We start from the raw sequence: 14,122 nt of genomic DNA, 5'->3' as shown, positions 1-14,122 counted from the left end.
CAGTTACCAAGTCTTGCAATTCTACCTCCAAAGTATCTTAAACTTGTACCCTTCTCTCCCCCAACAAGAACACCATCCTAGTTCAACTCATCAACTTTATCCTGGTATCCTTGCTTCAAGTCTCTTTCCACTCTAATTCACCTGCTACACAGCTGCCAAAGTAATAATACTAAGTCACAGATCTGACCAGGATGGTTCCCTATTCAATAAGCTCCACTGGCTCCTCTAGGATCTGTTTTGACATTTAAGTTCCTTCACAACTTGACTCCAACCTACCTTTCCAGTCTTCTCATGCATTACTCCTGCTTCCTGTCCTCTGAAGTCTAGCCAGACTGGGCTTCTTGCTGTTTCTCAGACATGATATCTAATTTCTGACTTCCTTGACTTTTCACAGGCTGTCTCTCATGCCCAGAACATACTGCATCTTCACCTCAGCCTTCTATAATCCTGTTTTCTTTAAAGCTTGTTTCAAACCTCTGCATGAGGTCTAACTAGTATGCGATCCTCACAATCTATATTTTATCATATATTTTATCTATAATGGTGTTTTATTCCATTATTAACTTATATTCCATTATAAACTATTATTAACTAACATTGTTAACTATTAACCTTGTCCATGAGGACAAGGATTTTTTCTGATCTAAATTTTATATCTACCTCCTGCTATGGGTACTACACTCTGCATATATTAAATGTTTTTTGGGTCTTTTTTTAATTAACTGAGGCACAAGGAAATAAAGTAATTTTCAGTTACACAATAGAACAGTGGTCTAAATTTTAAGTATTAATCAAGGAAATCATTGGTAGGTTATCAGACTCAGAGTGGAAGGGGACCTCAGAGGGCATCTAATCTGAACAATATCAGGAACATAAATAACATGCCTAAGAAGTGATTATCCAGCTTTTACTTACAAACCTTATGTGAAGGGAACATGCTACTTCCCAAGCATATGCATTCCACTTCAGGACAGCTGATAATTAGGAAATTTTAAACTTACATTGAACTTCAATTTTCCCCTATTGCTTCTAGGAGGAGTGCACTCTAGGGCTAAGCAGAACAAATCCAAGGGCTCTTTACCACGACAGCTCCTTCTCATACTTGAAGACAGTCATATTTTCCTTAGGTCTTCTCTTATCTAGGTTCAACCAACCCCGGTTCCATGAACCAATTATTGTAAGGTAGGGCATAGTCCCACAACTATGCTCATCTAGCTACATTCCAACTTGATGTCCACGTGAAAATATGGCACCAAGAACTGAAATCTCTGTATTATCTGGCCCAGACAAACCTGAACAGTCAGCTCCATCACTCTGGACAACACCTGGTCATGTCACACTCCTGATAAAAATTTTTTCAATAGCTCCCTCTTGTTTACCAAATAAAGTCTGAACTTCTCCACTTGGCATTCAAGGTTCCTCTACAAACTTATTCCACTGTCTTCCCCACCTTATCTCATGTCATTCCCCTTCATTTTATTCTACCCCAAATATACCGTGTACTTTCTTTCTTAATGGCTGTTACTGAGGCTGGTCCACCCTCACTTGATTTTTAAAGTTTTCCAGTTCAAAACTAACAAAAATGCTTAAGCATTCCCTTGGATTTGAATGTTTTCTTCCATACATTCAATTATTGGTAATAAGGTATTCTTTGCAATAAATATAATTCTCTCAAAAATGATGACATATATTTTGACCTGTACCCTGCTATACCTATGACCTTCCTCTCTTCATATTTCTGTAATTTTTCATAATTTTATAAGGTCTAAGTTATTTTAAATAATGTCTTTTCAAGTGTTTCAAAGTTTAACATCATTTAGTCCCATTCAACCTTGCCATATTAGCTTTCTTCTATGTTCTCAATGAGTAAAGACACAAAAAGAAAAAAAGGTTGCTTCCTTTCTCTTTTACCAATGGTGACCATTAAAAAATACCACTTAATACTCGAAGATCTGTTCATTAATATACACTCTGTTCTTCCCATTTCCATAGTATCAATAGATAACACACACACACACACATACACCCCTTCACTAACACTGTTTTCTGTTTTATAAATACAACACTTTAAGTTGCTATTGTGCACAGACCACTGTGAGAGGGAAATGCAAAACTGAGGGACACAGTACCTATCTTCAAGAAGTTTATACTCTAGGAGACAGGTAAGACACCAAGACAGATACCTATAGTATGCATAATAGGACACGGTTAAGTATAAGAAAAATTAGAAAATAAAAGGTTATGTAGGAACTGAAAAGGAAGATTATTACTAATAGTAGGAAATTAGGAGCGCTTCATAGAAGGGATGGCATTGAGTGGGGCTTCAAAGGATGAGTAGGAATTTAACAAGCAAAGAAAGCAGACAGAGTAAACATCTGAGCACAGGCATGAGAGCAGTGAGTGTTCAAAAGACTGAGTTATCATCTCCATGCTTTTTGTACTGATAAAACCCCAATTCCTCCCCTCTCCCAATGCCTAGAACACATTGTTACCTCCTCATCTCTTAACTTTCAGTATCTTTCCCACTTCAAGGCCCAGATACCAAATAATCTATAACTCCCTCAATTTCCAGGTTAAAGGGGTTTTTTCCTCAAGCTGAAATATGGAGGAAAATAAATATGATCTAAAACTGGAAAAGTAGGGTGGTAACAGGATATGGAAAGCCTTAAATGCTAGGCAAAGGAATCTGAACTTACTTGGGAGGCCATAAAGAAAATATGAGTGGCAATGCTATGACCAAATGTATCTATAAGAAAATTATTTCGCACACAAGATAAAGGACAGGGTGGCAGGAGGGAAGTGGAAACAAAAAGGCTAATTAGAAGGCTACTATAACAGTCCAGACAGATGGTAATGAGAGCGTGTATAAGAGTAGTAACAGAGAGAATTGAGGAAGAGATGAATTCCAACGATGCTACAGAGATGGAATTGAGAAGATAGAATTACATGTTAACGTAACATACACTGGACATTGTATGTCTGTTGTATAATGCTACAAATTCTTTTAAGAGGGAATATATGTAAGTTACCTGAAGAAAACATCAGTGTACAGTTATTATTCCAAATATGAGAACTGTACCTCATTTATGCAATTTATTTAAAAAATTAAACTTTTTTTCTGTACGGATGAAAGATATTAAAAGAAAATATCCAGCAGAAATATCATAGTAGAACATGATGTTACAAAAGTACACCATTCATTGTTCCATCTGTTTAGGATTCACTTTTTAAAAACTTTTAAATAAAGCCGCATTAATACTCTCAAAAGATAACTGCACAAAACATATTTTTAAACATTCTTAATATGCCAAATTGTCTAAATTGATGCCTACTGGGAGTCCCAAAAATCTTGGTGCAGTTTTAAGCCTAAATAGTTTTAATAGCTTAAAACTGCACTAAGACTTTTGGGACACCCTGTATAAATGTTTACTGCAAAAAAATGTTAAAATAAATTATTGAACTAAAAATAGTTAAGAAGTTTATTAAGCAGAACATTTCTAATCAAGTATTGAACAAGAAAGTCAAAACAAACTGGGCTATTTCCTCTGCTACCTGTATCAAGAATGAGAAAATTCCTACAATTAAGTAGGAAAATTACTTATTTAAAAGGTTATATGAGAGAAATAACTGAACAAGGCATAACAGAGTACATTGTTTAAAAGATTCCCCAAACAGCATAAAAAGAAAAAACAGGAATTGAATATTAATGAAATATATTTATCTTACAACCTTTGCATTTTTTGCAAATATAATTTCATAGAAATTCCTAGCAAAAACTACTGTCATACAATCTACTGTCATAATACTCAACCTAAGTTTTTAAAGGTTATAAAACTGAACAGTATGAGAGAAAACTCCTTTGACTCCTCTCTGCTGTCTTAATTGGTTGACAAGTGAGAAGACAGATTATATATGGCTTTGGATGACTAGTGCAATACTTTGTATGAGGAAAAGTAATATAAGATAGCAAAAATAAATAAGTAATAGAATTGACATTTTAAATTTTAAAAATTCTTACCAAAATCAGCTATCTTTGCATTCATGTGTGCATCAAGCAATACATTTTCAGGTTTCAAGTCTCTATGGACAACCATGTGCCTGTGACAATAATCCACACCAGAAAGGATTTGTTGAAATAAACGCCGACTCTCTTTCTCATCCAGCTAAAGAAAAGGAAAAAAGCATTTTAAGGGATTCCTTCTGAAAGAAAACTATCAAGCAATATGAATTCTTCCATATTTACTTCCTATTAGCAGGCACATGAATAAGTTCAACTAAACCCAACAAACATTTATTGTTAAACATCTACAATACAGGCAATGCACCATGCCAATGTTAGGGATAAAAAGATTAAAAATGACATTGTCTCTGCCCTCCATGAGTTCACAAGAGACAGCCAATAACAGCTTCCATTCACGATTCATAAATTCACAAATTTATTTCCTCACAACAAACCTGTGAGGTCGGCAGTGTAAGTATTTGACAGACATTCATTCCAACAGCTATAGATGCTAAATTTCTGTGAATAAAACTATACATCCATTGTCACACACCCGATAGCAGCTTTTCCAAACCTTCTCCCCTTCTCCAGTAGGTAACCCTGTCTCCTACTTTACTGACGACTGAATTATCTCCATGCTTTTTGTATTGGTAAACCCCAATTCCTCCCCTCCCCAAAGGCTAGAACTCATTCCTTTTTTCTTCATCTCTTAACTTTCAGAATCTTTCTCTCCCTTCAAGGCTCAGATGCCAATAATCCACAACTCTCCAAAATTTTCTGGTTAGATCTTGGTTAGATCACCATTCCCTACCTTGTGCTATCTGTGTACATGTCACATCTCCCTAGTAGAATAGAATACCTTAAGGGCAAGGGGCTGTCATTTCGTTTTTGTATTTCTAACATTTCATACATTGCCTTTTTCGTGGCAGAAACTTAATAAGTGTCTAATTCTTTAAAAAATTGTTTTTATATTTTGTTTTTATACAACTTTCATTTCCAAATATCTCTCCCCACTTCCACAATCCTTTATAACAATTTCTTTAAAGAAACAAAAGTACAATTTAGCAAAAACGACTGTGTTTATTTCACTCAACTGAAGTCACAATTAATAAATTTCTCCAGCTCAAAAAAAAAAGAATAAATGTGCTATGACAATACTTATGCTATTTAAAAAAATGTAATTAAGCTGGTTCTGTTTCAAGATATAATAATTTGACAAAATGGCATTATGGTATCACTATTTGAATTATCAAGGTATAATTTTTTTTTGGTAACACTGCCACTGATATACCTTTAGAATATTAACTGTTGGTGTCTTCACTGTTGTTTATAAAACAGTAACAATGCTTAATTAACCCCATCATCTTCAAAAACATGAGTTAATAAAACTGCTTTGAAATTGGCAAAGGAAAAGTACTGTAAGTCCCAAATAAAAATATAAGTATATAGGAAGTAGTTTTCCATGACACTTTTGGTGGTAGAATTGTTTACTATATACCACTATTATATACAAAATAACATAACTAAACAAAGCTCATATTGCCAAGGAACTTATTAAACTTGCCTGAGATCAGCATTAATGTGTAGGAAGCAATTACAAAATATGATTGTATTTATTTTACTAATGAAAAGTAAATACTCAAACAAGTTGTGGTATATGAATGTAATGGAATACTACTGTGCTATAAGAAATGCTGAGCAGGCAGACTTCAAAAAAACCTGGAAAGACTTACATGAACTGATGCAGAGTGAAATGAGCTGAACCAGGAGAACATTGTACACAGTAACAGCCACATTATGGGATAACTGACTGTGATAGACATGACTTTTCACAGCAATGCAAGAATCTAAGACAACTCCAAAAGGCTCATGATGGAAATTGCTATACACACCCAGAGAAAGAAATATAGAGTCTGAATGCAGATGGAAGCATACTATTTACTCTCCTTTTCCTTTGTTCTTTTATTACTTCATTCTCGTGGTTCCTCCCATTAGTTCTAATTGCTCTTTACATCATGACTAATGGGAAAATATGCTTAACATGAATGTACATATGTAGAGCTTATATCAGACTGTATGCCGTCTTTGGGGTGGGAGAAAGAATCGGGAGGGGGAGAAAATTTAAAACTCAAAATCTTATGGAAGTGAATGTTGAAATCTAAAAGTAAATAAACTAATAAAAAAACACAACAGGAAAAGAAAATTAAATACAAATAGTAAGTAAAACTTTACTCCTTTATTCTTCAAGGAAGAAGCAAGCTGATAGAATTTTGTGAATCTGGAAAAATGTCTATTACCTCTCTGTAACATTGACCCTATTAACTAAAATATTCATACAAACACTAGATCTTCTTGGATCTCACTGAACTCTCATTTGATTAAAAGGTTTTATCTCAAAATTAAGAGACAGAGCCCAAGACAATACAATAAACTTAGGGCAAAGTCATAAGATGTGAATTATCTACAAAAGTGAAGAACAAGGGGAGAAAACTATACTTTTCAGCAAAAAACAAACCGTCCCTCCCCCCAACCCAAAACAAAAACCCAAACCCACTATTCTACAAAACCTGTCAGGAAAACAACTTTGTAGATGTGATTCTTTCAAAGTAACCATATTACTTGAGGAAAGACTCCTTTTATCTAAGAATTTCTAGGAAAATTGATAAGTAGTTTGGGAAAATATCATATCACATATTTCATTAAGTTCCAAATGGATATGAGATTCAACTATAAAAGTTCTTTTTTTTTTGTTTGTTTTTAAACTCAGGGGAGTGGAAAGAGCTATTTTTCAAAACTATGGTTAGTAGAAGAATTCGTAAACAAGAGACAGATGAGTACAGAATAAAATGTACAATTTCAATTTCCTGAAATTAAAAAAAATGCATAAACAAAATCAATGCAGCCAGGATTAAAAAGGGAAACTATCAAGTAGGAAAAATCTAGCATATTGTGGACAAACCGTTTTCAAAAGGAAAATTGAAAACTACCAGCATCCATACAAAAGTTTTTTTTCCCAAATCACTGATAAGAGAAATGAAAATTAAAACAACTCTGGACTTTCACATCACACCAAGAAAATTAGCAAAGATGACAAAAGATTAAAATAGTCAGTGTTGGAAGGGCTGCAAGAAGACAAGCACAATGACATACCGACATACCACTGGAGCTATAAATTGTTCTTCCCATTTTGGCAAACAATCTGGAATTATGTGGGTGAAAAAAAACAACTAAAATACTCTCTGACTCAGAGATCCAACTGCTAGGTATATATTCTCCATCGGTGTAAAGACAGAAAGCTCCCATTTATACCAAAATATCCACAAAAGCATTCTTTGTGATAACAAAAAACTGAAAGCAAAGTGGATTCCCATAAACTGGGAAATGGCTAAACAAACTGTGGTATATGAATGTAATGGAATACTAGTGTGCCAAAAGAAGACACAAATATCAGAAATTCAGAGAAACATTAGGAGACTGACATGGAGTGAAGTAAACAGAAGCAGGAAAATAATATGCACAATGACAACATAAATGGAAAAAACAATTAAAATGAAATGGAACACTATAATTAGAATGACCAATTCTGGCAATAAAAGATATGAGAAAATGTATCTCTCTCATTCCAGTGAAGACATTAGAAAATATTAATGTGGAATATTTTATACATTGTCTTATGTAGTTAACCTTACTAAACTGGTTTGTTGTTGTTTTTTAATCTTTGTTATATAGGGAGGTTTGTAACAAAGGAGATGAAGGAAAGGTATATTTAGAAACGAATGCAATGTAAAAAAATACAGCAATACTTTTTTAAAGTAATCGTATTAGAAAAAAAAAGTCAATGTTTAAATGGTCCAGTTACACTGAACAACTAAGAATCTAGAGTTCATACATACATTATACCTTTGAAGGGGAAAAAAAAAAGAATGGATACAAACTTAAAAGGCAATAAAATAGTACTTTCATTATACTATGGAAACATTTCTGGTTGTAATTTAACTACATTATCCATTATTCCTATTATGCCTCTTAATGCAAAAGCAGTCCTAAGCCAATTTATTAAAGGAGGATATTTTACTTATAGCCCATTACAGAGGTGCTGATGGGAACTATGTACTAAAATCTATAATCTGGCGGGATGAAGAGGGGTTTACAAATATTTTTAAAAGCTTAAATTTTTTTGTCTTCTGACTTCATTTTATTAGCATGATTTAACTATTTTGTAGTATACTTTCCACTGACAATAGCATATGGAATGAGAAATGTTGTCACACATGCTCAGTGTTTCAATTTGTTTTAACTATACCTCCTGGTTACAAGAGAAGGTTCAACTAGGGGAAGGGATTGGAAAATCATAGTATTATTGATTTTTTTTTAAAGCATCAACAAAACCACAGGTTTTTTTAAAGATGTTCTGCAGAAATATTTAGATTAAAAGATTTCTTATTTGTATTGGAAAGTAACATTACTAATTCAGAAAATAAGTAATTGTTTTAGGAGGACCAGAAAGAGTAATAATGATACTTTTCACTAGAGCCTATATTCTTTATAGTCTTTATTACACATACATTCTTTCTAATCTAAATGCAGAAAATGTTAAATACATATTATAAAACATAGTCACCATATGTTCTGTGCTTACTAAAAAAAAAAAACCACATCTTTATAGAATAATTCATGCCATCAAAATATTAATGGTAATTTTAGTGTTCATTAATGCTTTTCTTCTCATCTATTCACATTTCCTGGTTTACCAAAATCTCCCCACAAATTTATCTGGGATAGATACTGACTGCTGGATCATGTCTATTACTATGATGCTCCACTTAACAAATAAGCTATTAAGCCCCAACCCTTCCAGGGGATTTAAGTATATTCTTAAATAGGTCAATGTGCTAAACATTCTAAATACAAACTTTCATATCTTAAATTGTATGAAGTTTGAAAAAAAACAACAATAAACTAGGATGTTATTTTGAAAGAAGAAAAAAAATGAAGAATTATGATATCCTTTCCCTAAAAAGACTGCCAATCTTTAAGTAAAATTACATTCTAAGAAATGAAAAATTGGCCTTTCATTTTAAAATATACATGAAAAAAAGCTTTCCTAATGAATAGATGGGAAGATTAAAGAAGTTCCCAAGGAGAGTTAATTGGAAAAAATCTATTAAAAAAATGGATATTATGTCATACAGAGAAAAGTATGGTACAGCGGAAAAGAAAAGTTTGTAAATGTAAGCTTAGAAAAGGAAAAGCAAAAGAAAAATTCAAACCAATAAACATTTACTACAAACTGTATAAAGAGTAAGGCAGTAGGGAAACAAAGATAAAATCAGACACACTGTCTGATAACTACTGAATGTTGGTCCCAGGCAAGTTACCTAAACTCTTCATATATCAATTTCCTCAACTGAAATTTAGAATGAAACCTACTTCACAGAGTACCATAAAGATCAAATGACAAAAGAAACACAAAAGTATCTTTTAAAATTATGAAAACAGATTCTTAAAAATCTGTTTTTATATTTTTTATATCTTCATTTCCAAAAACTTCTTTCCGCATACTCATCTACAGACCTATCTCCTAAAATAATTGTTTTTAAAGATATAAAGTATAAAAACAGAAAAAAAGGAAAATGACTTTCAAAAAGAAAAGATTATGATTTATGATAACCAAAAAGCCAAAGGTTTTTCATCATTTTTAACCTCAATCTTTATTTAAAAAAAAAAGTGTGTTAGAAATAGAAACAGTAAACAAATGGAATAAAAATGCAGAATATTACACATGAAAAGGGGAAAATCTAAATGTGTGTGTTTGTGTGTGTGTGTATGTGTAGAAACACACAGAAATATACAAATGTGTGCACTTTACTGACTTGAATCTAATGATACTTAAGACACTTGACAAAGTTATGGAATTTATATTTCTGAAAATTAGCTTAGCATTAGAAAGTTACCTGAAAAATGAAATGAGTCACTGTGTTTTCTCTAATTCCAAAAATGTCTACCAATGAAACTACAAACTTGAAAGTTATAACCTCAATATCCATAAATAAAATATAACTAATAGATGTTGAAAAATGGAGGATTTGGATGCTGGTACATAGTAGATACAATAATTTCTAATGATATCAGACCCAGTAAGTAAAAAGGAAATAGATATAATTGAATAATATAATTGGTTAAATATGCTAGTATGCCCAACTGTCAAACTCTGAATAAGTATAGTGACTTATGTCAAATGCCTAGTCTAAGCACTTGGCCAAAACAGTGAAAAGAAAACTTAAGTTGGGAGTCTAGGGTCCTGAAGGCATAGTCCAGGGGTGGGGAACCTGTGGCCTGGAGGCCACATGTAGCCTTCTAAATCCCCGAGTGCGCCCTTTAACTGAATCCAAACTTCAGAGAATAAATTCCTTTAATAAAAGGATTTGTTCTGTAAAATTTGGACTCAGTCAAAAAGTGGCACCCAAGGAACTAGAAGGCCACACGTGGCCTCCTGGTCACAGGTTCTCTACCCCTGGATAATCTAAATTCTACTACTTACTACCTCTGTTGACATTGGTCAAATCTCTGCTTAGCTTCCTCTTGTGACAAATGCAGACAGTATCGACCTTTCTTCACTATTGCAAGGATACTACAGAGGATACAATTTAATTCAATTCATTAAGCATTTGTAAAGCGCATATTTTGAGCCAAGCACTGGGGATTCAAAGACAAAAACAGCACTCTCCTTGCCTACAAGGAGATCATCAGGAGCATTAAGAGAGTTGTGTATCAACTCTGAAAAGCAGAAAGTACTATCAATCGATTGATCTATCTATGACACACACACATATATACACATATCAGATATTAGATTAAATCACTGATTAATTTTCATCAGATTGGGAAGGAACTGTAGTATAGTAGAAATTATACTAGATTTGCAGTTAAATGATCTGGATTCTAGTCCTAACTGCCATTTCCTAACTGTATGATTATGAAGTAATTAAGCTGAGATTTAGTTAACAATAACATAATAACTCAATTTCACCATGTGTAAAATGGAGATAATATTTATGTTAACAAGTTTATAAGGTTGTTGGAAAGATCAAAAGGGGATTTATGTAAGTACTTTATAACCGAAAACATTGAATAAATGCTTGCTTTCATTATAAAAATAAAGAGGATAGGTAGGAGTACAATGTAAAATAAGAACAGAATGGATGGGAAGTTCTAAAGAATGAAATTTTGAAGAAATAATCCTGATGAGGAAAAAAGAGGAAGCTACCTGAAGACATCAGTGTAGGTACACAAGGAATTCAGAGACCAGGGATTCTTAGCTGTTTTTTTAATGTCATCGACTCCTTTCTTAGAATGTTTCACTGCCTACTTTCAAAATTAAAGGAAATGATAAATATCAGTTAGAGGTTAATGAAAATAAAGATTTAATTTTTCCCCATCTCCCAAAATTAATCCACAGACCTGTAAACCACAGACTAAGGTTAAAAAAAAAAAGTCCTGATAAAGGTCAAATTAGGTTTGAAGGAAAAAAAAAAAAGAGCTAACTAAGGCAAACGTCTCAAATTCCAAAGAAAGGAAGGGGTTGGAGGAGAGAGGGAGAGAGGAAAAGGAGGAGGAAGGGAGAGAAAGAGAGAGAAATGCATCAACTCTGAAAAATATAAGGCACTATGTAAATATCAGGTATTAGATATAATTATTGACTTTGTTGTTTCAGTCATGTCCAACTCTTCACGACCCTACTTGAGGTTGAGGTTTTCTTGGCAAAGATACTGGAGTAGTTTTCCATTTCCTTCTCCAGATCATTTTACAGATGAAGAAACTGAGACAAACAGGGTTAAGTGACTTGCCCAGGGTCACAGAGCTAGTAAATGTCTAAAGCCAGATTTGAACTCAGGTCTTCTGACTCCAGGCCTGTTCCTCTATCCACTGCACACCTAGCTGCCCAATTACTGACTAGTTTTCTTTAGATTGAAAGGAAGCTGTGGTATAGTGGAAAGAATACTAGTGTAGTCTACTATAGGCCAGTGACATTAACTTTGATTTCTAGTAAAACTCTAAAATATATCATTGATGAGATAGTGAACATTCAAAAATGAAAGCAATGATCACAAAGGGCTTCTTCAAGTACAGGTCATCTCAACTTGACTTCATTTTTTTTTCTAACAGAGTTACTAGACAGGTAAATCAGAGGAATGCTAAAGATATATTTTACCTAGATTTTAGCAAAGCACTTGACAAAGTCACTCATTCTATTCTTTTAAGCAAATTGAAGAAGAGATACAGGCTAGATGATAATACAATTAGGTGGTCTAACCCAAAGAGTTGTCATAATTGGCTTATTATCATCTTCGAAGAAAGTCTTCAGAGCAGTGTCCCAAGCATGTGTTCTAGGCCCTCTACTGTTTAATTTTTTAATCAATAACTTACATAACTGCCAATATAGATAACACAGTATCAAAAGTGCAGATAGGGGCAGCTAGGTGGCGCAATGGATAGAGCACTGGCCCTGGACTCAGGAGGACCTGAGTTCAAATCCGGCCTCAGACACCTAACACTTACTAGCTGTGTGACCCTGGGCAGGTCACTTAACCCCATTACCTAACAAAAAAAAAAGTACAGATGACACAAAGTTAGGAGAATGAGCCAAAATAATGCTTAAGAGTCAGGATTCAAGATCTCAACAGACCAGAATGTAGGGCTGACTCTATTAAGTTAGAATAAACATAAAAACTTCCTTGGGTTCAAAAGTCTGCTTCAAAAATATAAGACATAGGGGGTGGAGCCAAGATGGCGGAGCAAAAGCAGTGACTTGCTTGAGCTCTCCCACAAACCCCTCCAAATACCTGTAAAAATGGCTCTAAACAAATTCTAAAGTAGCAGAACCCACAAAAAGACAGAATGAAACAAATTTCCACTGGATGGTTGATCAGAAAGGTATATCACGCTGGGTGGGGCGGGGAGAGGAACGCAGTTCGGCATGGGTGTGCAGGCAAAGACCAGGCCTCAGGGAACATGGAGCAGACCTCAGAAGATTGAATCACATGCAGCTATGGCAGTTTCCAGACTTCTCAACCCACGAATGCCAAAGACAACTTAGAAGGTCAATGAGAAAAGTCTGTGACTGTGATGAGAGAGAGAGAGCGTGAAGCTCAGTCCCGGCCCCAGTCCCTGAGCGCAGGCCCCGGGTGGCACCTGATTCCAGAGCTTCCAGCCTACAGACTGAGAGGGAATAGATTGGCTGATCAGAGGGGGATTGCAGGGATCTCTCTGCTGGTACAGGATTCTCTTGCTTTGCCTGTGTTTGGATATGGATCACAGTTCTGGGTGGCGGTCCTGGGGCGAGGAGGAGTGCTGGCATGGTGGAACTTGTAGTGGTGGTGGAGAGGAAACCCTCCTCACAGTTTCAAGACAGAAAAGAGTTCTCGTCTCGCTCCCTATCATACCACCTTGGAAGAACTGAAAATTTACAGGTCCCTAGAAGTATCTCTGAAAACAGCTGCACAAAACCCCTGAAACTTGGGACAGTACATTCTCCACACTGGAAGCAGACCCCTACCTTAACAAAGAGCTTAAAACTCAAGTAATTGGCTTGGAAAATGAGCAAACGGCACAAAAAGTCAGACCATAGAATCTTACTTTGGTGACAAAGAAGATGAAAACATACAACCAGAAGAAGGCAACAAAGTCAAAGCTCCTACATCCAAAGCCTCCAAGAAAAATAGGAATTGGTTCCAGGCCATGGAAGAGCTCAAAAAGGATTTTGAGAAGCAAAGTAAGAGAAGTAAAGGAAAAACTGGAAAGAGAAATGAGAGTGATGCAAGAAAATCATGGAAAAACAAGTCAACAGCTTGCTAAAAGAGACCCAAAAAAATACTGAAGAAAATAACACCTTAAAAAATAGCCTAACCCAAATGGCAAAAGAGATCCAAAAAGCCAATGAGGAGAAGAATGTCCTAAAAGCAAAATTGGACAAATGGAAAAGGAAGTCCAAAACTTACTGAAGAAAATACTTCCTTAAAAATTAGAATGGAGCAATTAGAAGCTAGTGACTTTAGGAGAAATTAAGACACTGTAAAACAAATCCAAAAGAATGAAAAAATAGAAAACAATGTGAAATATCTC

At 34.5% G+C, this 14,122-nt stretch overlaps 1 protein-coding gene across 1 annotated transcript in view; it reads right to left on the bottom strand.

Annotated features, from left to right (window-relative positions):
- The window catches only part of PRKAA1 (protein kinase AMP-activated catalytic subunit alpha 1), a 61,907-nt gene that overhangs the window by 31,169 nt on the left and 16,616 nt on the right, over nt 1-14,122 (bottom strand). Inside the window, exon 4 of the mRNA XM_027863560.1 lies at nt 4,019-4,163. Coding sequence (XP_027719361.1) covers nt 4,019-4,163 — 145 coding nt within the window. The remainder of the gene's footprint in view (nt 1-4,018; nt 4,164-14,122) is intronic.

This window comes from Vombatus ursinus, unplaced genomic scaffold (genome assembly GCF_900497805.2).
Source record: "Vombatus ursinus unplaced genomic scaffold, bare-nosed wombat genome assembly UNPS02014772.1, whole genome shotgun sequence".
Classification (NCBI taxonomy): Eukaryota; Metazoa; Chordata; class Mammalia; order Diprotodontia; family Vombatidae; genus Vombatus; species Vombatus ursinus.
The sequence above is the reverse complement of the archived record's forward strand: the minus strand, read 5'-3'. Positions and strand labels throughout refer to the sequence as shown.